At 41.4% G+C, this 23,371-nt stretch overlaps 1 protein-coding gene and 2 non-coding genes across 3 annotated transcripts; 1 reads left to right on the top strand and 2 right to left on the bottom strand.

Annotated features, from left to right (window-relative positions):
• Positions 1–522: 522 nt before the first annotated feature.
• Positions 523–17,558, bottom strand: LOC132823987 (uncharacterized). The gene is made up of 4 exons (XM_060838188.1): positions 16,709–17,558; positions 13,809–13,944; positions 8,482–8,611; positions 523–2,899 (listed from the first exon to the last, which is right to left on the bottom strand). The coding sequence occupies exons 1-4, from the start codon at positions 17,353–17,355 to the stop codon at positions 2,814–2,816; spliced, it is 999 nt and encodes a 332-aa protein (XP_060694171.1). The 5' UTR covers positions 17,356–17,558; the 3' UTR covers positions 523–2,813.
• On the top strand, positions 17,502–17,584 carry trnal-cag (transfer RNA leucine (anticodon CAG)). The gene has a single exon. It is a non-coding gene; the product is annotated as a tRNA-Leu (tRNA).
• Positions 17,585–23,214: 5,630 nt separating this feature from the next.
• On the bottom strand, positions 23,215–23,297 carry trnal-cag (transfer RNA leucine (anticodon CAG)). Its single transcript has one exon. It is a non-coding gene; the product is annotated as a tRNA-Leu (tRNA).
• Positions 23,298–23,371: the final 74 nt, after the last annotated feature.

Here is a 23,371-nt window from a genome sequence, read left to right as displayed (position 1 = left end):
CACTGCCTGTATTCCTGATGAAAGGCTTTTGCCGAAACGTCGATTTCGCTGCTCCTTGGATGCTGCCTGAACTGCTTTGCTCTTCCAGCACCACTGATCCAGAATCTGGTTTCCAGCATCTGCAGTCATTGTTTTTATCTCTGAAATGCAGTGCCTGAGTGTTTGGTGGAGGCAGGTTCAATCGAAGCATTCCAAAATGAGCTATTAAAAACCAGGCATGGTCACACAGAGCACATTAGGGGGCCCCACAAAGTGAACTGCTCATATGGAGAGCTACTGCAGGTATGGTGTACTGAGATACCTCTTTGTGTGCTGTAACATTTCTGTGATTTACTAAATTAATGGTGGCATAAAAGTGCAAAATGTTTACATTTCTGCTTGAGTTTTAAATTTGTCAAACATAGTGTCTGGAAACAGAATGAAATTGCACACTAGCTTAGTATAGGTTTTAACACAGTCTCAAACATCAATAAAGTATAAAAACCCTTTACGATAGACAAAAACCTTTATTCCCATATGAAAATCAGACAGATGGGTTACATCAAGTAACTTGAGAAATTTTTATAGGAAGTGTCCACAGGACAATGACTTACAAAACATAACCAAGTTAATTACATACCTTTCTAACAGGAACACAAGGCCTTTAAACCACATATTAAACACATTATACATTACAAATGTATACTGCAGTTACAGAAGTGTCATTACTGTAAACAAGCAAAGCCAAGGAATTTAGACACAAAAATGTCATGAGGTTAACAGCAGCTGCAAGTAATATGCTCAGCTTTGCACTTGAAAAGGATGGAGTTTAGAGAGAAATGTCAGAGAAAGGCTCACCTGCTTTAGAGTGGACTATGAATATAATTGGTCATGAACTGGCAAACCAAATGCAGGATTTTGGTTAAAATCAGACAAATATGAAGTGACATGTGGATGGTCAACTTCACTCAGGCTGAATTAAGCATTTACACATTTTCTTTTCTTTTTAAATCAGGCAGTTCCAGTCGCACAGATGCAAGTAGCTCCCGATTACCTCCTACATAAGCCTAGTCCCAACATACACTGTATACAAATATGAGCTATTTATTCCAATAGAACCTGATCCCCTGTCCACTTACACACATCCAACATGGAGACTGTTTTCATATCTTCACACTGTTCCTTTGGAGAAAAGAGTGTAGCGCTAGAAGGACTGGCAGGCTGACTAACAGCCTGCAAAAGTGAACATCCCTTCCAGCTTAATACCAGCTGATAGACACTTAGCCAAGTATCCCACTGGATTTCAGAGCCTGAGCTCCAGTCTTCACTTACCAGAACTGGGCTGGAGTTTACCAGTAAGCCACATTCCAGTCCAAACCAGGAGAATCATTGGTTAGCAGTCAGGACCAGGAACCACCATAAGGTTTCAATTCCCTCCCACAACCCAAACCTCCAACCATCCTGAATTCCACCTCAAAGGCTGGATGTACATGGGTCATACACATGACTTTCCAACTCTACATGATTTTTTTGCTCAAAAGTAGTCCTTCCTAGCCTGATTGGCTCTGCATCACAACATACAGCTGATCCTCTGAATCACAATGTAGGGCTCCCTACTGCAAGTTTGGACAAATTAAATTCATTGTGTATGATAAGGATTTTAATTTTTAAATGCTGTGCTGATAATTCACCTGTACTTAGAGTAAATCATCTGATTATTTCTTTTAAATTGTAAATATTTCTGACATCAAGTTAGAATTAAATGGAAGAGCTATTGTTGTTGCAATGAAATAGCCAGGCCGTTCACAGCCGCCACTCTGTAATTTCAATATGAGAACTGGAAAATCCAATTGCAATCTCTAGTTGAATTTATTCAGAGCTACTGTTTTGAATAAGTTTTTAAAAGAAAAGGAATAAAACCAGGTAACTGCAAACTCATCTCATTGGAAGCCAATAATGTTATGGAATATTCAGCATATTCACTGCTTTAAAAGCTGAAAGTGAGAGATCAGTTAGTAATAAAAACGGACAATGCTGAAAATCCTGAGCAAGTCTGACAGCATCTGTGTTGGGGAAACAGTTCATGAGTTGAATTGCATACAACAAGATTAACAGACCAGATCATTGAAACTCTAAGTTCACAAAGAGTCAAACAATGAAATCAATGACCTGTGAACCAATTTTCAAGTACTGAAATGAGATTTCAGAGTTCTATATATTTTATAAATGGCCCATCAGCTAACAAATGAAACCTCACTGTAAATAAAATACACTAGTGCTGAACAGGATTGAAAGGGAATGGAAGAACCTTGCAGGAACTCTGCAGCAATTGTGACAGGTTGAAATTTGGGAGAGGAAATAAAGAACATTTTTGAAACTTCTGTTGAATTTGGTCACAAGACATTGTGACTGTAAATTTCAACGTGTGTGTGGAGGTCACTAAGGAATGTTAACACACTGCTCGGATCCAAACTCTTCAGTCTCATTTTCTGAAAGTCAGTTATCCAAAGATAAAGGGTGTTACATCTTCAGAATTTGTTTTTTAAAACAGAAACAGAAACAGTAGTATTGATGAATCTATTTATCTTCTTCTGCCCTGTTCCGACATTCTGAAAAATTAAGCTTTCAAGGATTAAGAGAGACATAAATCTTACAGTCCTTTCAGTTGACCATCGTTAGATGTTGTGTACAATGGTCCACCATGCATGAAGCTGGGCTTACATCCAAACTGTAACAGTCATTAGCCAATCCTATAGCCTTCTCCCAATTCTTCTTCTGAAGCCATAACAATGTGGCATTGTGTTTCTTTTCCCGAGATTAAGACCTGCTCAAAGTCAGTCATATTCCGAACCAATAGTGATACTGAGTTCTTCACCCAAAATGTGTGTTTCGTGAAACCATTTATTTGTGTCCAGCACAACTAAAAAGAAAAGGAAAACCAAGTTACAACAGCAATGGTGTTATCATGTCAGTTCCTGCTTACTTATTTAGCATGGTAAATATCAGATCAACACAAAATTAAATTTCAGTACACACTGTAATTTCAATTTAACATTTTGCCCTTGGGCTGGATTCCTGACATTGAACTCACTGTAAATATTGAGCATTAAAACTACGCTATGACATCCAAGAGTAGAATATGTTTTTGCAGACAAGTTGAATTTTGTTGCAGTCTAAGTTAATAGGTTTTGTAATGTACTTTTATAAATTTGATAAATACATATTTTCCAAAACAGGCGTTAGATCAACATCACAGTAATGTAAATCTGTTATGAGGGACTGTGCAGTATGCAGGTTCTATAGAAAATTATATAAGGGCACAGGGGCTGTCGCCAAAGTAGTAACTTCTCACCTACAACACATGCTGCCCAAATACAGCAAGTGAGTCTATATATCAGCTGAAACCATAAAACACTGATCAAGTAATAGTGAGTAAACATTTAAATATATCTAATAAGTGCTCACAGGCTGTTTGTACCAAATGTACAACGCAGGTAAGGGTGGGTGTTTGGACAGTTGCCTTTGCCCTAGCCCCAATTTTGACTCAAAGTAAACAAAAAACTAACGAAATATGTTAACATTAAATCCCGACACGTGAGAAAGAAAGAACTTGCACGGATTTTCAAGACCTCATGACAGCGGAATGAAATACATTTGAAATGTATTTGCTGTTGCAATGTAGGAAACAAAACATTAAAGGCTTACTGATTGAGGAATAAATATTAGCCTGGAAATCAGGAGAACTCTCTTACTCTTTTTTGAACCCTGTCACAGATCTTTTAGATTTACTTGATGGGGCAGATGAATCCTCAATTTAATGCCCCACTTGTGGTAAATGGGAATCGAATAACCAAAATTTGCACTTCATAGTACCTTTAACACAGTAAAATGGTGCAAAACGTTTCACAGGAGTGTTATCAAAAATAATCTGACACTGGACCTTGTGATGATGCTTCTCCCTTTAGCAAGGTTATGTTGTCCTTGCTTTTTTTCCAAGAGGGGTCGTAAAGGCAGAGGAACTGACTTGTCTGGATATGGTTACTTTGAACAAAGGCAGGGAGTGGCCAGTTCTCCCAGTTCAGGTTTTTTTTCTGGTTTGGTTTATTTTAGCAAGCTGTTGGAAAACTGCTGGGGACCTAGAGAAGCAGCTACAGTGAAAAGAGCTTCCATGCTTCAATAGAGGTCTTGCTTGAACTTTCTCTCTGAAAACTCTCCTGCCTGTAAGAATCTGTGTTTGAATTTACCTTTTGCCAAAGGGTGTGTTTATGAGATGTTGCAGCAATTGGAATAGCTTCATTAAGTTGTGATAGAGTCAGTTGGCTTAACAAATCTGCTAAGTTATTCTAAATTCTGTTTTCTTTTGGTTTTGTTTCAACCATAGTGTGTAAATAAGTTGTTTTATTTAAAGCGGAGTGGTTTGACCAGCTGCAGCATTCCTTGAATACCTACCTTATATCTGCCTAACACAAAATAAAGGTTAGGGCCTGGGCTACCTTCTTAAAATGTTTTGAGTGAGTTAGGCTGCTCCATAGAGATCTTAGTGGGTGACCAAAAGCTTAGTCAGAATTGTTTTTAAGGAGCAACTTACACACAAAGAGAGAGACAGGGAGCTTTACTAAGGTAATTCCAGGGTTGAAGGAGAAGACAATGGTGTTATGAAGGGAACAGTGAATGAGGAAATGGCCAGTAAGGTCTTGAAGGATTGCAGAGTGAGAAATGTGGAGGGACAGGCCATAAAGGAATTTCAACCTGGGTAAGAATTTTAAAACGAAAGCATACCCAGACTAGTGGTCCATAGAGATCAGGAAACACAAGGGAAAGGTGAATGAAACTTGATGTGACTTGGAATCTAGACAGCAGCTCTGGTCGAGCCAAAGTGGGAGGCCAGCTGGGAGAGGGTTGTTTCATCTGGGATCAAGTAGTCCAAAGGCATGGATGAAAGTTTCAGCAGCAGTTGGCCTCAGGCACAGCTAGAAACTAACAATCCCAGGCGTGAAAATGGCATTCTTGAAATTGAGTGGTTGAACGTTCAGCTTCAGATCAAATAGGTCATTAAGGTCGTAAATTCTTTCATTCATCCTCAGATGGTGGACAGGAAAGAAAACAGAAACGGTGATCAGGAAAACAAAGGTTTGTGGAAGGACTGAAGCCAATAACTTCAGCCTTCCTATTGGAAGGTTTCACTCATGCAACAATGGATACCAGAGAAATAGGATGACAAGTCACAGGGAACGAGAGAAACAGTGAAGGCTGAGCGAAGCTTTTCAAAGTTCATTTGGAATCAGACTCTGCTGCAATACAATCCGAAACAAAATCCAGAGTAAGATTATGTCTGTTCATGTCTGATTCCACTTTTAGGCAGAAAATGTAATTTAATCTAATTTGTATATAATTTGACTCAAGTGTCCAGGCATCAGAACAATTTTGTTTTGTTTTTTTCGTATCCCTTAGGCTATCATAGTAGTCTTGCTAAATACCAATAATTTCCTCCACAAAAAACCAAGAGGATTATTCCAATGAATGGCAAATTTTTGCTTTTCCCGATCTTTGGCCCAAGGTGTGGCCAAATGAAACCAAGACAAAAGTCAATCAAGTCCCAATGCTGCCATCAAAATATGTGACCACTGGGAAGTCAGCCTCATTCCTTTCTAGTTCCTCAATTACATTAATGCTGTAAGTATAATTCATATCAAAGTTTAAATAGTGAGAAAGGACAATAAAATGAGTTACAAACGGTAACTAAGGGGGTCTACTGCGTCATCTCTTTAGTGTCTGATTCATATATGTTAATTTCAAACTGGAAATGATACAGCAAAAACTAAAAGCTTTACTACAAAGATAGAAATGCATGAATGATTTTGATAAAGTCATTAAGGAACAGAAAATGACAGACCGAATGACCCATCCTTTCAGCTAATATTAATGCACGTTCAGCAAACACAGAAGTAGGCAAAGTGCCATGAGTAATACTAGCCACCTAGCGATCTTTGGATGTGTGATGAGTGAGAATTCACTGAAAGACTTTAAAAGAATTTGAGTTAAAAGGTGTGATTTATATTGACAGCATCTTCAGTAGGAGAAAAATTTCCCAATGTCATTTTCCAAAGTCAAAGTGAATTTTCATTCTGGTTTTGTACCTCTCCTAAGGGATCACGCATCTCTGGAGGGTGGGTTGATTGATGTGTGGGTTGTACAATGCTGATTGGCACAGACCTACTTGGTGGATTAGCAGATCTTTACAGTCTTTTTTTTGTAAGATTAAATGCACTCCATTGCAGTAGAACAGAGAGGATACTGCCTGCAGATTGCACTGAAATAACTCTCTTGCAGGTGCACAACAATACCAATCATAGGCTCTTAAAAAATCCCTGCAATTACAGTTGGCCCTTTTTGTATGGACCATAAGCCGAGAGGATCAACAGCAAGGGAGGGTGAAAGAGCTGCAAGCTCAGAAGAGGGAAAGAGGAACAAAGAGCAGCAAAGGCCATGAGCCTGGAGGGTTGACAATAAGCAGGTGGGCTATGGACTGGAAGAGACCATGGCCCAGCTTTTGGTGTTGTTCTGTTGGATTTGTCTTTTATAAACAATTCATATTGTTCAACCTGATTGAAAATAGTAGACGACACAGGTGTTTCCATTAATGCACTTTGTTCTTGTTCAAATGAGTTGCTGTTTGTAGCAGTTGGAGATCAATGTTTAATTTGGAAATGGTGTCAAAGTCCTATGGGCTGTGGGCCAAGATGTGGCTTTTTGTGTTGTATTACAAAGAAACAATTAGTATTTAGAATGTTTATGCCTTTTTTATGTGCTTTCTATAAATACTGTCGTGGGACCTAATGCTTCAGCACCTGTCGTGCTACTGGTGCGTTTACTTTGCATGATATGCATGGAAGGACATCACATAGTGACTAGTTAGTAATACGGTATTCTATAACAGTGCTAAGTGTAGCACTTAGCAGGTGTTTATTACATTTAAAACTGTAGCACCTTTAATAAACTGAAACATCAACCATTTAACAAGAAAGAAATATTAATATAATTACTATAAATCATGCACCACTGAACTCTTGGCTGCAGTTCAATAAATGAGCCAAATCTCTGACCAATGAGAACTCTTTGTTGGCCTCTCAGTTGTGATAATGAATTTCTCTTTTCGTTTAATCATTTATAGATTCCAACTGAATGACTATAAACTACATAAATACAGTTTTTACTTCTGCTTCTCGATTTTTACCCTTCCTCTACTAAAGCAGTATCTTGTGCTTTGTTAGTTTTGCAAGTGTCCACAGCTCTTCACCCACTGCTGATGGGTGCTCTTAGACAGGGAGAGGTAACAGGCTATTCCACCACATGAAATATCACAGCAGAAACATCACATTCCTACTCATCAGCTGTTCCTATATATATACCTTTTGGAAGCAGGTATGAAACACAAGCACATCCCCAACTATTTCCTCATCTCACTCACCAATCACATTCCCCGACCTCATTTTAAGTCCCTATCTTGGGGGAAAATGTCCCCAAAATTACCTTATATTTTCAAACTCAGTCTGACCTACTGCTTGCTACATGGTCACTACAAATGAAATCTTAGTTCCCTTGCCTCTTTTGTTGCAACAGATCAATGGTTCAATTATAGAGTTAAGATCAATTAATTTAGCAAAGGAAATAATCTGGGACATTGTCATGCTGCAATAGCCATCAGAGCTCTTCAGTTCAGATTTAGTGAGGCACTTGTACATCCAATAAGGGCTGAAGGACATGTTAAACAAAATTAAATCTAAAATACAATTTGTTGCACTTTTCACGTCACAAAGATGCTATGTCCTCTTTCTACAATCAGTCCGATCAAGACTCTGGTAAACACTGCTTGTTTAGCCGGGTAGTCATCCCGAAGATTTAGTTCAAAATACTATACTTTTTCAGAAAAATTGAAGCCATTGTTTGAAAAACTATCTGAAACAGCTCTGTGCATACACAATTGAACCTCTTGTCATTTGATCTCCAACCCAACAACAAACGTTTATATTCAAATATAATGCTGCATTCAGGGAGCAGCTAAAACTCCCTGACAGACTGCCTTTATCTTTGATGTACAATGTGAATTATCCAGTATTACGCTTCAATAGCTCACTGGGCTGGTACTCAAAGAGTGGGTCAAATACTGTAGAATGAGGCTTGGGACAGAGCCAACTGAGAGTCAGCATGGAAACTAATCACCAGCTGATGACAGATTGCATAATAATAAATTGTAATGTTCCATTTCCAGGCACGACTGGAGAGATGGTGACAAGCCTGAACTGCTTAAAGTAATCAAGTTGAGGTGAGTGCCTGTGGATACCCTGGACCTAAGGTATAATCTTGGTCCCTGTGAATAAGACTGCAAATTGTAGCTGTAAATGTGAAGTTCAGGAGTCAACGTTCTTTCCAATGTTAAAAACATTAGTTGAAAGGAGTTGTAAAGGTGCTGACAAGAATCGTGCACAACACCATAGTACTTACTGATCTGTCCAGGGTACACAATGGCTTCCAGAGAAGAACATTCGTAATAGCATTCAGCTGGAGGTTCCAGTTTCCAGTGTTTGATGCCTTTGATTTGGGCCTGCCATGAGGGATTATCTACATCATCAATCTAATGGGAAAATCCAAATTAGCAAGTAATTTTAACATTCAAATTAAGGAATTTACATGTTTAAATCTGAATTTTTGTAATCTCTACACAGCGACAGGTCAGGTAGGTCAAGGTCATAAACCTTCAGCTCAGTGGGCAAGGAAAAGCATAACTCCTGTGGTGCACTCATAAGGTTCATAGAGTCACAGAGTCATAGTCATAGAGATGCACAGCATGGAAACAGACCATTCGGTCCAACCTATCTATGCTGACCAGATATCCCAACCCAATCTAGTCCCACCTGCCAGCACCAGACCCATATCCCTCTAAACCCTTCCTATTCATAAATGTTACAATGTACTAGCCTCCACCACTTCCTCTGGCAGTTCATTCCATACACATACCACCCTCTGCATGAAAAAGTTGCCTCTTAGATCTCCTTCATATCTTTCCCCTCTCACTGTAAACCTATGCCCTCTAGTTCTGGACTCCCCCACCCCAGGGAAAAGACTTTGTTTATTTATCCTATTTATGCCCCTCATAGTTTTATACACCTCAGCCTGTTCAGCCTCTCCCTATAGCTCAAATCCTCCAACCCTGGCAACATCCTTGTAAATCTTTTCTGAATCCTTTCAAGTTTCACAACATTTTTCCGACAGGAAGGAGACCAGAATTGCATGCAATATTCCAACAGTGGCTACCCTACCTACTGGCTTGTTCACTATCCTACCTGCCTGCGACTCCCCTTTCAAGGAGCTATGAACCTGCACTCCCAAGGTCTCTTTGTTCAGCAACACTCCCTAGGACCTTACCATTATGTGTATAAGTCCTGCCAAGATTTGCTTTCCCAAAATGCAGTACCTCACATTTATCTAAATTAAACTCCATCTGTCACTTCTCAGCCCTTTGGCCCATCTGATCAAGATCCTGTTGTAAACGGAGGCAACCTTCTTCGCTGTCCACTACACCTCCAATTTTGGTGTCATCAGCAAACTTACTAGCTATACCTCTTATGCTCATATCTAAATCATTTATATAAATGATGAAAAGTAGTGGACCCAGCACTGATCCTTATGGTACTCCACTGGTCACAGGCCTCCAGTCTGAAAACAACCTAGATATTACAGATGAACTGAGAGATTAAAATAAAAATCAAATCACATTCATCTTCAAAATGAAACCCTTTACATTTAACCTTGCTGGAAATCAAACTTTAATATATTTTCTACTTAATCTGAAAAAAACCTGCAGTTTTAAGTCTGAAAATAAACAATAAGTGTCAGGCTTTCTGCAAGACACTGACTAGGATGATTTAAAACTATTTAAAAATGTTAATCACACTATTTCTATCTTTCAGCATTTTTACTCAAAGTAAATGAGAAAGGAAAATCTGAATCCTGTCTCTGTGTAGGAACAGCAGACACACAAAAGCAGCAAATGGAAACATCTACATCTTGACGACATTTTAACATTTGGCCTAAATAATTACCATATTATAATCAAAATGGCTCAGATCTTCTGAAAGGAAGACAGTTGTTGCATCAGCAAATGTAGGAGGTGCATGTCGGGACCACATGAAGTTCTGATACAGTTGGCTCCACGGGAACTGTCCCAGAAGTTGAAACTTCCAATGGGCAATAACCCGGCGTCTGGAAACCTCTGCAAAAGTCCCTAAATCGGAGTTAGAGTCAGAGACTTTGGATGGTTCCGACTCACCTCCCTTAAAAGCTAGTCATGAAAAGCTAGAGGAATTGAAAACTGCTCTAATTCTCAGCTAATTATTAAACTGACCTCACTGCTCTAATTCTTAGCTAATTATTAAACTGACCTCAGCACCCCCCCCACCCCCAGCCTCATCATGAAGAACCCATAGATCACTCAATTCACCATGGAACCCAGCTTCCTCAACACCCTTGAACCCAACCTGATGTGACCCCTGCCCCACTCTTTATCAGACTCACCTTAGTAGCCTCAAACTCCTCCTAACTCAAGCCTTTGCATCACCCACTTGCCACCACAACACCCCCGCAATCTACCAGGCATCCTATGCCTGTCCAACTGTCTCTTATAATTTTAACCAATCCTACTTCTTCACCTGCCAGAAGAAAGTGAGGACGAGAGATGCTGGAGATCAGAGTTGAGAGTTTGATATTGGAAAATCATAGCAGGCCAGGCAGCATCTGAGCAGCAGAAGGATCAAAGTTTTGGGCACAAATCCTTCATCAGGAAAGGCCTTACGCCTGAAACGTCGAGTCTCCTGTTCCTTGGATGCTGCCTGGCCTGCTGTGGTTTTCCAGCATCACACTCCTGACTTCTTCACCTCCCACCTAACCCACTACCTTACCTTAAACACTTACTTTCTCTCCGTAGCTGTCAAAGTGTTTTAAGGACATTCAAATCACAGAATGTGTCACAACAAAGTAAAGAAGGTGTGATTTCAGCATTCATCCACTCCACTGTCGGCCACAACCTTTCCTAACCTCGTCCAGCTTCAGCTAGGAGGCTCCAGTCCCGAAGCTTACCCAAGAAAGATGAATGGGCACATTTTAGTCTGGTTTCGGTGAGAATTAGTGATTCTCACTCAGATCAGAAGATTTGAGCCAATGTGTAGCACAAAGACAAAGCATTAGAAGCCAGGTAAATGCATAACAATGCAGCCACAGATAAACCTGTAACCAATGGATCAGTAGCTCTGTATTGTGTAAGCACATGCCGAGACTCTTATAATACAAAACAGAACCAATGTTTTGTTTATGGCAAAGCATTCTAAAGATCTAAAGTCACACAGCTGGAAAAAGGTCTGGAAAATGGGAACAGGTCACTCCAGGACTTGTTAGGTAAAAACAATGACTGCAGATGCTGGAAACCAGATTCTGGATTAGTGGTGCTGGAAGAGCACAGCAGTTCAGGCAGCATCTAAGGAGCAGCGAAATCGACGTTTCGGGCAAAAGCCCTTCATCAGGAAGGGCTTTTGCCCGAAATGTCGATTTCGTTGCTCCTTGGATGCTGCCTGAACTGCTGTGCTCTTCCAGCACCACTAATCCAGAATCCACTCCACGACTTGTGTTGTTCTCTTAAAATGGACTGTGGAAGAGGTGGCGGGAGCCTGGGAACCAGGTTGTATTATTTGCTTGTCATTATATGCAAAAGCAAAACCAATATCGTGATTTTAATAAAGCTTGCTATTATAAAAATGCACAGGTTACTATCAACAAATTACAAAGCATGAATAGCATTGGTAACCAATGAGTAAATAGGTACTGAATAAAAAGAAGAGGGAAGTAATATTGAAATTGTGCAAGGTCATTAGAACACAATGGAGTATTGTATGCGGTAGGATATATCAATCCTGGAAAAAATTCAGTACTGAATCAAAAGCTTCACTGATGGAGGAAGGTACAAAAAAAATTGGAGCTTTTTATTTAAGAACAAAGGAGGTTGGAAGGGATCTAACAATGATTTTTAAAATCAAAAATCTTTTGAGCAGGTTGTAACGAAGAGGATTTAGACTCAGATTATTACTGGAACATGAAGTTAAGTACAGAACCAAAAAAAACTAAAGATGCCGGAATCCAAAGTAGACAGGCAGGAGGCCTGAGGCGTTGACTTCTCTACCACCTGATGCTGCCTGGCTTGCTGTGATCTTCCAACCTCTTGCCTGTCTATTAACAAAGTTAAGTAGGCAAGTAAGTTGTGATAAAGATATGAGGAGGCTACAAAAAGATGTGACAAATGAGCACAATGTGGGTAAGTGGAGAAATTGTCTACTTTGGCAAAAAGACTTAGAAAAAAGGTGAAATATTATCTAATTAGGACAAGATTGCAGAACTAAGATGCAGAGGAATCTGAGTGCCCTAGTGCATGAATAACAAAAAGTTAATACACAGGTCTAGCAAGTAATTAGGAACACTAATAGAATGGTTTCATTTATTGTGAGGAAAACTGAATACAAAAGTAGGGAGGTTATACCTCACCTATGCAGGACACTGGCAAGCCTGAATCGAGAATACTGTTCATTTTATCTCAGGAAAGATGTAAACATGCTGGAAGAGATGAGCTTTACCAGAATAATATTTGGAATGATTTGGAGGTGATGGTGTTGGACTGGGGTGCATAAAGTTAAAAATCACACAATACCAGGTTATAGTCCAACAGGTTTAAATGGAAGCCATAGCATTTGAGGCGCTGCTCCTTTACCTGAAGGAGCAGCACTCCGAAAGCTAGCGTTTCCAAATAAACCTGTTGGATTATAACCTGGTGTTGAATGAATTTTAATATTTGGAATGAGTGAACCATGTTATAAGAAAATGTTAGATAGGCTAGTCTTGTTTTTGCTGCAGTTTAAAAAAGGAAGAGACAACATTATTGAAACACGAGGTCCTAAGGGGTCTTGACGGGTTAGATATGGAGTGAATATTTCTGCTTATGACAGAACCTACAACTAGGGGTCATGTTTTTAAAAAATCAGAGCGTGCCCATTTAAAACAAAGATTACAGAAAAGCTTTTTTCTCTCAGAGAATGGAGTCTTTGGGACTCTCTTCCTGAAGAGTTAGTGAAAGCAGTCCTTGAATATTTTTAAGGCAGAGATTCTTGTTAAGCAAGGGGATAAAAAGATCGTAGGAGTAGACAGAAATACCAAATTTGATGGTACAATTTAATCAGCGATGATCTTTGAAGTGGTGGAGCAGACTCAAAGGGGGTGAACGACTAAGTCGTGCTGCATGTTTTCAGTATTTTCATGAGAAAAGGTATAGAGAGTAGGAGGTGAGTCTTGGAGGCAGGGAAATTGAAAATAATGTGTTCCTCATACAGAGGGGCTAAAAAAAATACAACAGTGAGACAAGGAATACAATAACAGTTGAAAGAAGTGACATTGTATTTGAAATGAGTTACTAGGAATACAGCACGTTTTGACAAAGACAAATTCCATGTTTTAAGGCTGGGTTGGTGGTATGATAGGATATATTACAATAGATTTACCTTCCTAAACATGTGACAACATAACTGATGTTCGTGGCGTACAGCATGCAGTCCATTTTCCGAGGTAAATACAAACGAAATGTCCTAAGATGCCTCTAAACTGAAATTCTAAAGCCTAATTTGCAGCAACAAGACAAAAGAGAGAGGCCCCAATTTGTGTAGAGATTTTACTGCATAGGTCAAAAATTATCTGGCCAATGGGCAAATGTGCAGTCAGTCACAGTTTCTCACTCTTACATGCATGTGGGCTCCATGCCCTGGTACTCCCATGAATATCCAATCCATTTTACTGGATTCAGAAATGGCTGGGATAAAATATGGTCGCTTATAGTGCTGTCTCAGGATACTTGCTGCACTGGAATCACAGTTACTCCTGTGAAACAAAAGCAGAATAAACAATCAGCAAATGGAACTCGCATCCCTCTTCCTCCTGCAGCCCCACATGTCCCATCCCACAAGCCTGCATAAGTCGATTACGCATAGCAACATATCACTGTGCCCAAGGAAGCAGAAAAGCCTCAACAATAAAGTATTCCACATTCATCACCAATAACTTGCCCAGACTGGACAGTGAGATAAATAATTTGGGGTGGACTAGAAACTTTCTCCCTGATACCAGCTTTTACTATATTCGGGCTTAGTGTAAGTTCTATGGTGCATCCTGCTCTGTAGTGTGATGAATGCTATATCTGAATACTCAGTTATGATCACTTTGGACATGATGTTGCTTATATGAACTGTCAAGTGAAAGGAACTGACTAACTCAGGAGTCACAATACTGGAACAGCAAAACTGCCAACCCTGCAAACAAAGGCACTTCCATTTGCCTGCTATCCTAATTTTATAATGAAGAGAGAAATCAATTTCACTTCTCATATAAAAGAATTAATCACATGATGAACAGTTAATGGATCAATTAGTAATAAATTTACAACTGACAATGTTGTTTTAATGAGACAGCTGGAACCATGGTGGCTTTACCTTTGTGCAAGATGGCCACAATGCAAGGTTGAATAAGAGCCTACTCTTTACACGTAAGATTTATTTACTGAGACACATTTCAAAAATGCATCTTCAATTCTCTATCAACACATTTACAGTTTGCTGCTACAAAAAGGAGCACAAGTGAATTCCCAGGTAATGCCTGCCCCTTCACATAATGAAACATCCAATTAATGTCTCATTAACAATTTATCTGCAAACTTGCTGTGAGCTCATGTAGTAACCTGCCAGAATTTACATTGCAAGCTTTCTTTAGCTCAAACAGAACAGTAACCTGTGCAAATGATATCTTAATACAGGTTATAATCACACACGTGACTGCAGGTGACATAGCCTCAAGACCAACAGTCAGATTCCTGGGCTAAAATGTTATTTTGGACATTGGAACTGCTGGAATTTCTTAACTTAGCCAACTTTATCATTGATCCCGTGTTTTGAGTTGGAAGGGACAGATGTGGTAAAGGAATTAACAGGGCAGATTTCCTTCTTTATCTAATCATTTTAAAACCAATATTGTCTATGTGTTGTAGCAGTGAATTAGCCATGAAAAATCAGCTCAAACAACAAAGTCCTACCCTAATCTATAATTACCTGATACATCTTAGTATTTACTGTATTACTGTGGCTTGAACTGTTAACTGTTTCTCTTCCTCACACTCCCATGCCCCCAATCTGAAAGCTTCCAACATTTCCGTCCTCTTGCCTACATATTACACTGACCCTTCTTCACTGCTGAAGCTGGAGGAAAAGTATACTACAGCTAGAGCAAAACAGAGCATATACCACTCTGACCTTTTACCATGTGTATATGTGACAGCAATATAAAATCGGAAATCCTGATCACCACACAAGCAATTCTACTGAAATTAAATCAGATCTGGACTTCAACATTAAAGTAAGGCTTCATGTAAAATTAATGTATGTGTCCTAATTTCCTCTCCAGGTAACTTGGACATAAGATTATTATGGGTATTCCAAAAAGAGTCCACAATACCTAAAGCAAGAACAGAAACTGCTGGAGAAATTCAGCACGTCTGGCAGAGAAAAAGCAGAGTTAACATTTCCAGTCCAGTGACCCAGGATCCAGTTCTTTGTTTTACTAAACTAATTTCACTTTCAATCCATTGTTCTTTGTGGACTTAAAATTTATCCGATCCCCAAGACAATCACCAACCTGCCCTTGCTCATCAGTCAGGTTGCCTGTGTGTTTTGTATGTGCCTGCGTGTTTGTTTGTATGTACGTGCACACGCTTTGTGTGTATACGTGTATGCGTTTTGGCTTGTGTCTGTGTGCGCGTGTGCGCTTTGTATGTGTTTTGCATGTGTCTGTGTGTGTGCATGTTTGCAAGTGTCAATATGCTCATGTTTTGTATGTGTCTGTGTGTGCACACTTTGTGTCTGTGTGCATGCGCGCTTTACACACGTGTGTTTTGCTTGTGTCTGTGCGCACGCACATTTTGTATGTGTCTGTGTATGCGTGCCTTGTACATGTGTGCACACGCCCATGTTGTGTATGTGTCTGTGTGCATGTGTTTTGTATGTGTCTGTGTGCGTGCTTTGCATGTGTAGGTGTGCATGCGCATTTTGCATGTGTTGGTGCGTGCGCCTTGTACGCATCTGTGTGCACGCCTGTGCGCTTGCGCTTTGTATGTGTAGGTGTGTGCGTTTTGCATGTATCTGTGTGCGCGCACGTTTTGCATGTGTGCGTGTGCTTTGCATGTATGTTTTGTATGTGTGTGCACGTTTTGTATGTATGTGTCTGTGTGCGTGCTGAGTGTGCTTGCTTTGTGTGTGTGCATTTTGCATGTGTCTGCGCGCGTTTGTTTTGTGTGTGTGTGCATTTTGTATGTCTGTGTGCATGTGCATTTTGTATGTCTGTGTGCATTTTGCATATGTCTGCTTGCCTTCTATGCCTGTGTGTGCATTTTGTGTGTGTTTTTGTGTGCCTTGTACACGTCTGTGTGCATTTTGTATGTGTCTGTGTGTACACTTTGTGTGCATTTTGTATGTGTGCGCTCCCTTAGTGCGCATTTTGCATGTATCCTAGTGTTTTGTGTGTGTGTGTGTGTGTGGGTTTTGTTTGTGTCTGTGTCTGCCTCTGAACTGTGCAAGAACATTGAAAGTGTCCCACGCACCATCCAATGTACCACGGCTTGGCCTTGCTGTCCATGCCGGCGGCACGGCCGGCCTCCATGCTGAAGACATCGCCGAGGTTCACGAACTCGGTGTCGTACGGGAAGAACTGGCACTCGCTGGCGCTGCTGTCCAGGGCCCGGCTCTCGTTGTCGTAGATCCGTGTGAAGAACTCGAAGCTGAAGACCTCCCTGGCGGACCAGTTCCTCTGGCCGTCCTCCACCACCACCGGCTGCATGGAGTAGGCGTACGCCCGCAGGAACTCCTCGTGGCTCAGGTTACTCCTCCGGTCGACGCCGGTGATGTTGCGGCAGACGCGGCAGTCCAGGGGCCGGCGGAACGGGTTGTGCAGCTCGCCCAGGCCCAGAGCGCACATCTGGGTGTGGGGCGGCAGGCCGCGGAGCCAGAACCACAGGCGGAGGCCGGGCTGGAGGAGCGGGCCACCCAGGAGGAGGAGGAGGACCAGGAGCAGGAGGGCGGCCCAGGCGTGCAGGCCGCGCCGGGAGCCGGAGCCGGAGCGGGAGCGGCCCAGCAGCTTCTGCACCGACGGCAGCCCCGCGATGTCCCTCTGGCTGAGGCCGCAGCGCAAGGCCAGAGACACCAGCTCGGCGAGCTCCTCCCGGCTCAGTTTGCGGCCCACCGCCGCCATGTTCACCCGCAGCCGCTTCCCGAATAACTGCGAAAACACCGCGGGGCCGACATCACCGTCCGCCCTCACACATCAACCGCCGCCGCTCGCTGGTCACAGCCGCTTCCCTGCTGCACCAATCCATCTAACTGCCGTTCACACTCACAGTCAGGATGGCCGAGCGGTCTAAGGCGCTGCGTTCAGGTCGCAGTCTCCTCTGGAGGCGTGGGTTCGAATCCCACTCCTGACACTGCCTCTCCTTTTCATCCCCCTCTCCTGCCTCATACCCCTTCACAATTAATGTCAGATTTCAAAGCCACTATTGTGTCTTCCAGATTCAACAGTGACTCTTCAGCAATGTCTTTTTCCCCTCTACTTTCTCATTTTTATGTAATTGTCATGAGATGAGGATAAAGTCTTCGAGTAAAAAATGAGGTCTGCAGATGCTGGAGATCACAGCTGCAAATGTGTTGCTGGTCAAAGCACAGCAGGCCAGGCAGCATCTCAGGAATAGAGAATTCGACGTTTCAAGCATAAGCCCTTCATCAGGATGAAGGGCTTATGCTCGAAACGTCGAATTCTCTATTCCTGAGATGCTGCCTGGCCTGCTGTGCTTTGACCAGCAACACATTTGCAGATGAGATGAGGATACTTCAACTCTAAGGGTAGTGGACCTGCGGAAATCTCCACCACAAAACGCTGCTGAGCCCAAGACCTTGTATGTATTCAGTTAAAAATCACACAACACCTAGTTATAGTCCAACAGGTTTAATTGGAAGCACTAGCTTTTGGAGCGCTGCTCCTTCGTTGGGTAGTTAGTGGGACTGGATACATAGGACACAGAATTTATAAGTAAAAGATCAAAGTGTCACACAACTGATGTGGTGTACAGTGTATTTGACAAACAAAGGTGGCTTTGAAGTCTTTAGTCACTTAGGATGGTGATGCAGGCTTCGATTGATACCACATTCAAAGTGATTAAAGACTTAGCCATCTAGGTTTGTCTAATACATCGCATCAGTTGTATGGAACTTTGATCTTTTACTTAGGACATAAAATTTATATGTATCCTGACTATAATCTAGTGTCATGTGATTTTTCACCTTTGTCCACCCGATTCCAACAGAGGCGCCTTCACATCATGAATATAGTCAAGAAAGAGATAGATTTACCGAGGTCAATGCATCAAGAGGCATGGGCAGATAGAAGATCAGCCACAATCCTATTGGATAGTGGAGCAGACTCGAAGGGCCAAATGGCCTATTCCTGCTCCTACTTTTTATGTAATTATTAACTCATCATTCTCAGAGATGACAATGAAAGCACTTCCAACATGTCACTTTTAAATATCTTTGCAGATGTTAAGCACCTGTGTAATTTCTGGCGGCAATTGGCCAGACCAAAAAAACTTTTCATTCTCATGGATCAAAACAACAGGTAGATCAGAAATGGTAAAATACCAAGGACAGTACAAAGAGATAGTAGAGTTCAGGTAGACATAGGACTAACATTGAATCATGAATAAAAGGGAAAATTCAACCTCTAGTGTCAATGGAGGATCCTTGCAAGAGCAATTTACCTCGTTCCTCTCCCCCACTGGTATAAGGCAAGGTAGTCATAGCCAGCATGTGAGACAGGACATACAAAAGTAAGAGTGCATCAGCAAATATGGTCAGAAAGGGAGGAGGGTTCACAAGAAGGAAGATTTAAAAATCCAAAGATAGAAGTTGAGGTAATGGAAAAGTACATGAATGCAGCTTAAAGTCAAACTGATTTGGACAGAGAGTTTATCTGAATGTGAAGAGCATCTGCAATAAAGCTGATGAACTGATGGCTTGATAAGGTTGCCATTGTTCTTCCCCCTGACTGGGTAGTTAGAACAATTACCACAGAAGACTGTTTGTTTAAGGCTGAGAGTTTTTTTTTGTCTGTCAGGAAATCAAGCAATATGGAGAATGGGCAAAAAAATGGAACTGAAGCCTAAATTCGCCCATTATCATAGTACATGGTGCACCAGGTTCAATCAACCATGGTCTACTCTTGCTCCTATTTCCTATGTACTTGTAGAGTCATATACAGAATCATGACTCTATAAATGAAAGAATCCCATATGCCTTGTTAATCACCTTGTTCTGCTACCTTCAGGGAACTGTGGACATGTAATGCAAACCCCCCCACCCCGTTCTTCCACAATTCTTAGAATCCTATTAATTTATTATAAATACTTGCCTTGTTTGTCCTTCTAGAATTCACTTTCACTAACTCTCACTTTTCTAGACTGAATACCAACTAGCACTTTTAGGCCAATCTGACCAGTCCATAGATATCTTTCTAGTATCTACATCTTTCTTTGCCAATTTTTGTACAAAGAACAAAGAAAATTTACAGCCCAGGAACAGGTCCTTCGGCCCTCCAAGCCTAAGCCAATCCAAATGTACTGTCTAAACCTGTTGGTCAATTCCTAAGCACCTGTATCCCTCTGCTCCCCATCTACTCATGTATCTGTCCAGATGCATCTTAAATGAATTTACCTTGTCTGCCTCTACCACATCTGCTGGCAACGCATTCCAAACACTCACCACCCTCTGTGTGAAGTACTTGCCACGTGTATCCCCCTTAAACTTTCCACCTTTCACCTTAAAAGCATGACCTCTCGTTATTGAATCCTTTACCCTGGTGTCTCTATCCACCCTGTCTATACCCTTCATGACTTTGTAAACCTCAATCTCCTTTTTTCTAGTGAAAATAAACCTAACCTACTCAACCTTTCTTCATAGCTAGCACCTTCCATACCAGGCAACATCCTCATAAACCTTTTCTGCACCCTCTCCAAAGCATCCACATCCTTTTGGTAATGTGAGGACCAGAACTGTACACAGTATTCTAAATGCAGCCGAACCAATGTCTTCTATAATTTTAATATGACTTGCCAGCTCTTATACTCAATATCCCATCCAATGAAGGCAATCATACTAGATGCCTTCTTGACCACTCTATCCACCTGTGCAGCAACCTTCAGGATACAATGGACCTGCACTCCCAGATCTCTCTGCCTATCAACTTTTCCCAAGGCTCTTCCATTCATTGTATAATTCGCTCTAGAATTAGACTTGCCTAAATGCATCACCTCACTTTTGTCTGGACTGAAAGCCATCTGCCATTTTTCCGCCAAACTCTCCAGTCTATCTATAATCTCCTGTATTCTCGGACAGTCCCTTATGCTTTCTGCCACTCCACCAATCTTCGTGTCATCTGCAAACTTGCTGATCATACCAACAGTGCCCTCTTCTAGATCATTTATGTATATTACAAACAACAGTGGCCCCAGTACTGATCCCTGTGGAACACCACTGGTCACCTTTCTCCATTTCAAGAAACTCCCTTCAACTACTACTCTCTGTCTCCTGTTGCTCAACCAGTTTTTTATCCACTAGCTAGAACACCTTGCAGACCATGTGACTTAACTTTCTCCATTAGTCTACCATGGGGAACCTTATCAAACCCCTTACTAAAGTCCATGTGTATAACATCAACAGCCCTTCCATCATCTAACAACTTGGTCACTTCCTCAAGAACTCTATGAAGTTGGTAAGGCACGATCTCCCCCGCACAAAACCATGTTGCCCATCACCGATAAGCTCATTCTTTTCTAAATATAAATAGATCTATCTCTCAGTACTCTCTCCAGCAACTTCCCCACCACCGACGTCAGGCTCACTGGTCTGTAGTTACCCAGAATATCCCTACTACCCTTCTTATACAGGGGTACAACATGAGCAGCCTTCCAGTCCTCCGGCACCTCATCTGTATTTAAGGATGTCACAAAGATATCTGTCAGGGCCCGGCTATTTCCTCTCATACCTCCCTCAGCAACCTGGGATAGATCCCATCCAGTCCTGGGGATTTGTCCACCTTAATAACCTCTAGCATACCAAACACATGCTGTGAGCGGCACGGTGGTTAGCACTGCTGCCTCACAGTGCTGGAGACCTGGGTTCAATTCCTGACTCAGGTGACAGACTGTGTGGAGTTTGCATGTTCTCCCTGTGCTTCGGTTTCCTCCCACAGGCCAAAGATGTGTGGGTCAGGTGAATTGGCCATGCTAAATTGCCTGTAGTGTTAGGTAAGGGGTAAATGTAGGGGTGGATTGCGCTTTGGTGGGTCGGTGTGGACTTATTGGGCCGAAGGGCCTGTTTCCACATTGTAAGTAATCTAATCAAACATCTTCCCTACTTATGCCAACATGATCCAGACTAATCAAACTTCTATCTCTCATCTCAAGATTCATCATGTTCCTCTCCTCAGTGAGCACTGATGCAAAGTGATCATTCAGAATCTCACCCATTCTCTCAGGTGCGGCACACAGCCTTCCTTCGTTATCTTTTAGTGGACCAATTCTTTCTCTAGTTACCCGCTTGCTTCTTATATAAGAATAAAATGCTTTGGGATTTTCCTTAATTCTGCTTGCTAAAGCTATTTCATGACCCCTTTTTGCCCCCTTGATTCCTTGTTTAAGACTTGTCCTACTCTTCCGATATTCCTTCAGGGCCCGTTCTGTTCTTGGCTGCCTAGACCTTATGTACGCTTCCCTTTTCCTCTTGGCTAGTCGTACTGTTTCTCCTGTCATTAACGGTTCACGAATCTTGCCGTTCCTATCCTTTGCCTTCAACGGGACATGCCTATCCTGCACTATCGTTAACCTATCTTTGAAAGCCTCCCACATCCCAAATGTGGACTTCCCTTCAAATAGCTGTGTCCAATCCACATTTCCCAGCTCCTGCCTAATTTTGATATAATTGGCCTTGGCTCAGTTTAGTACTCTTCCCTTAGGACCACTCTTATTTATCTACGAGTATTCTAAAACTTACTCACTGTTCCCAAAGAAATCCCCCACCATAACTTCTACCACCTGCCCTGGATTGTATTATCCTCAAATTTCTTCATTGCTTTCCCTTTATTTTAATCTAAATCATTGATACATAAAATGAAGAACAAGGCCAGTACTGAACACTATGGAAACCCACTGGAAACAGCCTGGCAGTCACAAACAAAAATTAACCATAATTCTTTGTTTCCTGTCACTGAAACAACTTTGGATCCAACTTGTCAGTGTCCCTTGGATCCCATGGCTCTTTGATTTCCTAATAAATCCATGTTTTTTGTCCTTGATTATTCCATACCTTTCTGAATAATGATTTATAGACTCTCAAACTTTCTTTCAATTAATTGTCCGCCATCGAAGTTGAACACACCTGTAATTACTCGTATTCTGGGGAGGGGTGTCAAGATTTAGGTGTTGTATCCTTTTCCTTTCTGGTCACTGAACCTGACAGCTTTCTCTTACCTTTGATTGCCTCCTACTGCTATCACATGATTTACCGCAAAGTCGCAATTTTCCAAACCATTTTTGCCAGTCATACTTCAGCTTAGCAAAGTTATATTTATCACAACATACGACTTATACACATGACCCTTTTCCATAATTTAGCTGAATTATGATCACAATCAGTAAACCACCGACCCACCTTCCACTTGCCCAGATAATTCCCTAAACTGCTCACAATTACCCCTTTACTTGCGATTGTTAGAAGGAAACATTTTGCTGACTGAAGAGTGATAGAGTTTGATTCACTTGTAACTTTTAGAAGACAAGGGGATATGCATACTTTAGAGATATAATTCCGTATCTCTTTCAGAAGTGACACAGATGTGAACAGTCCCTTTTGCTGTGCAATATGAATACGCACAGACAAAATATATAATTGAATATTAAGAATTCTCGCAATTTGTGAAAAGCACTGTTTTCTAAGGACATCGCATGCACGTGAGAATAGAAGTTTTTTGAAAAATCGATATTTAAGTTTTTAAAGAAGGAAAAGATGTCAGGAGTGGGATTCGAACCCACGCCTCCAGAGGAGACTGCGACCTGAACGCAGCGCCTTAGACCGCTCGGCCATCCTGACTCCATGTTTGAAAGGCTTTTTTTCAGTTTCTATAAAGACAATCAAATGCCTGACTTGTATATGGCTGCTTTGTT

Source organism: Hemiscyllium ocellatum, chromosome 17 (genome assembly GCF_020745735.1).
Source record: "Hemiscyllium ocellatum isolate sHemOce1 chromosome 17, sHemOce1.pat.X.cur, whole genome shotgun sequence".
Taxonomy (NCBI): domain Eukaryota; kingdom Metazoa; phylum Chordata; class Chondrichthyes; order Orectolobiformes; family Hemiscylliidae; genus Hemiscyllium; species Hemiscyllium ocellatum.
This window is presented reverse-complemented; position numbering and strand designations above follow the sequence as displayed.

What these genes read in the sequence shown, in the direction of transcription:
- LOC132823987 (XM_060838188.1), bottom strand. Translation starts at nt 17,355, where the DNA reads ATGGCGGCGGTGGGCCGCAAACTGAGCCGGGAGGAGCTCGCCGAGCTG. An exon ending in AAGCCGTGGTACATTGGATG is followed by an intron (nt 13,945 to 16,708) that starts GTGCGTGGGACA and finishes TTTGTTTCACAG; the next exon opens with GAGTAACTGTGATTCCAGTG. An exon ending in TGTGTACCCTGGACAGATCA is followed by an intron (nt 2,900 to 8,481) that starts GTAAGTACTATG and finishes TTTTCTTTTTAG; the next exon opens with TTGTGCTGGACACAAATAAA.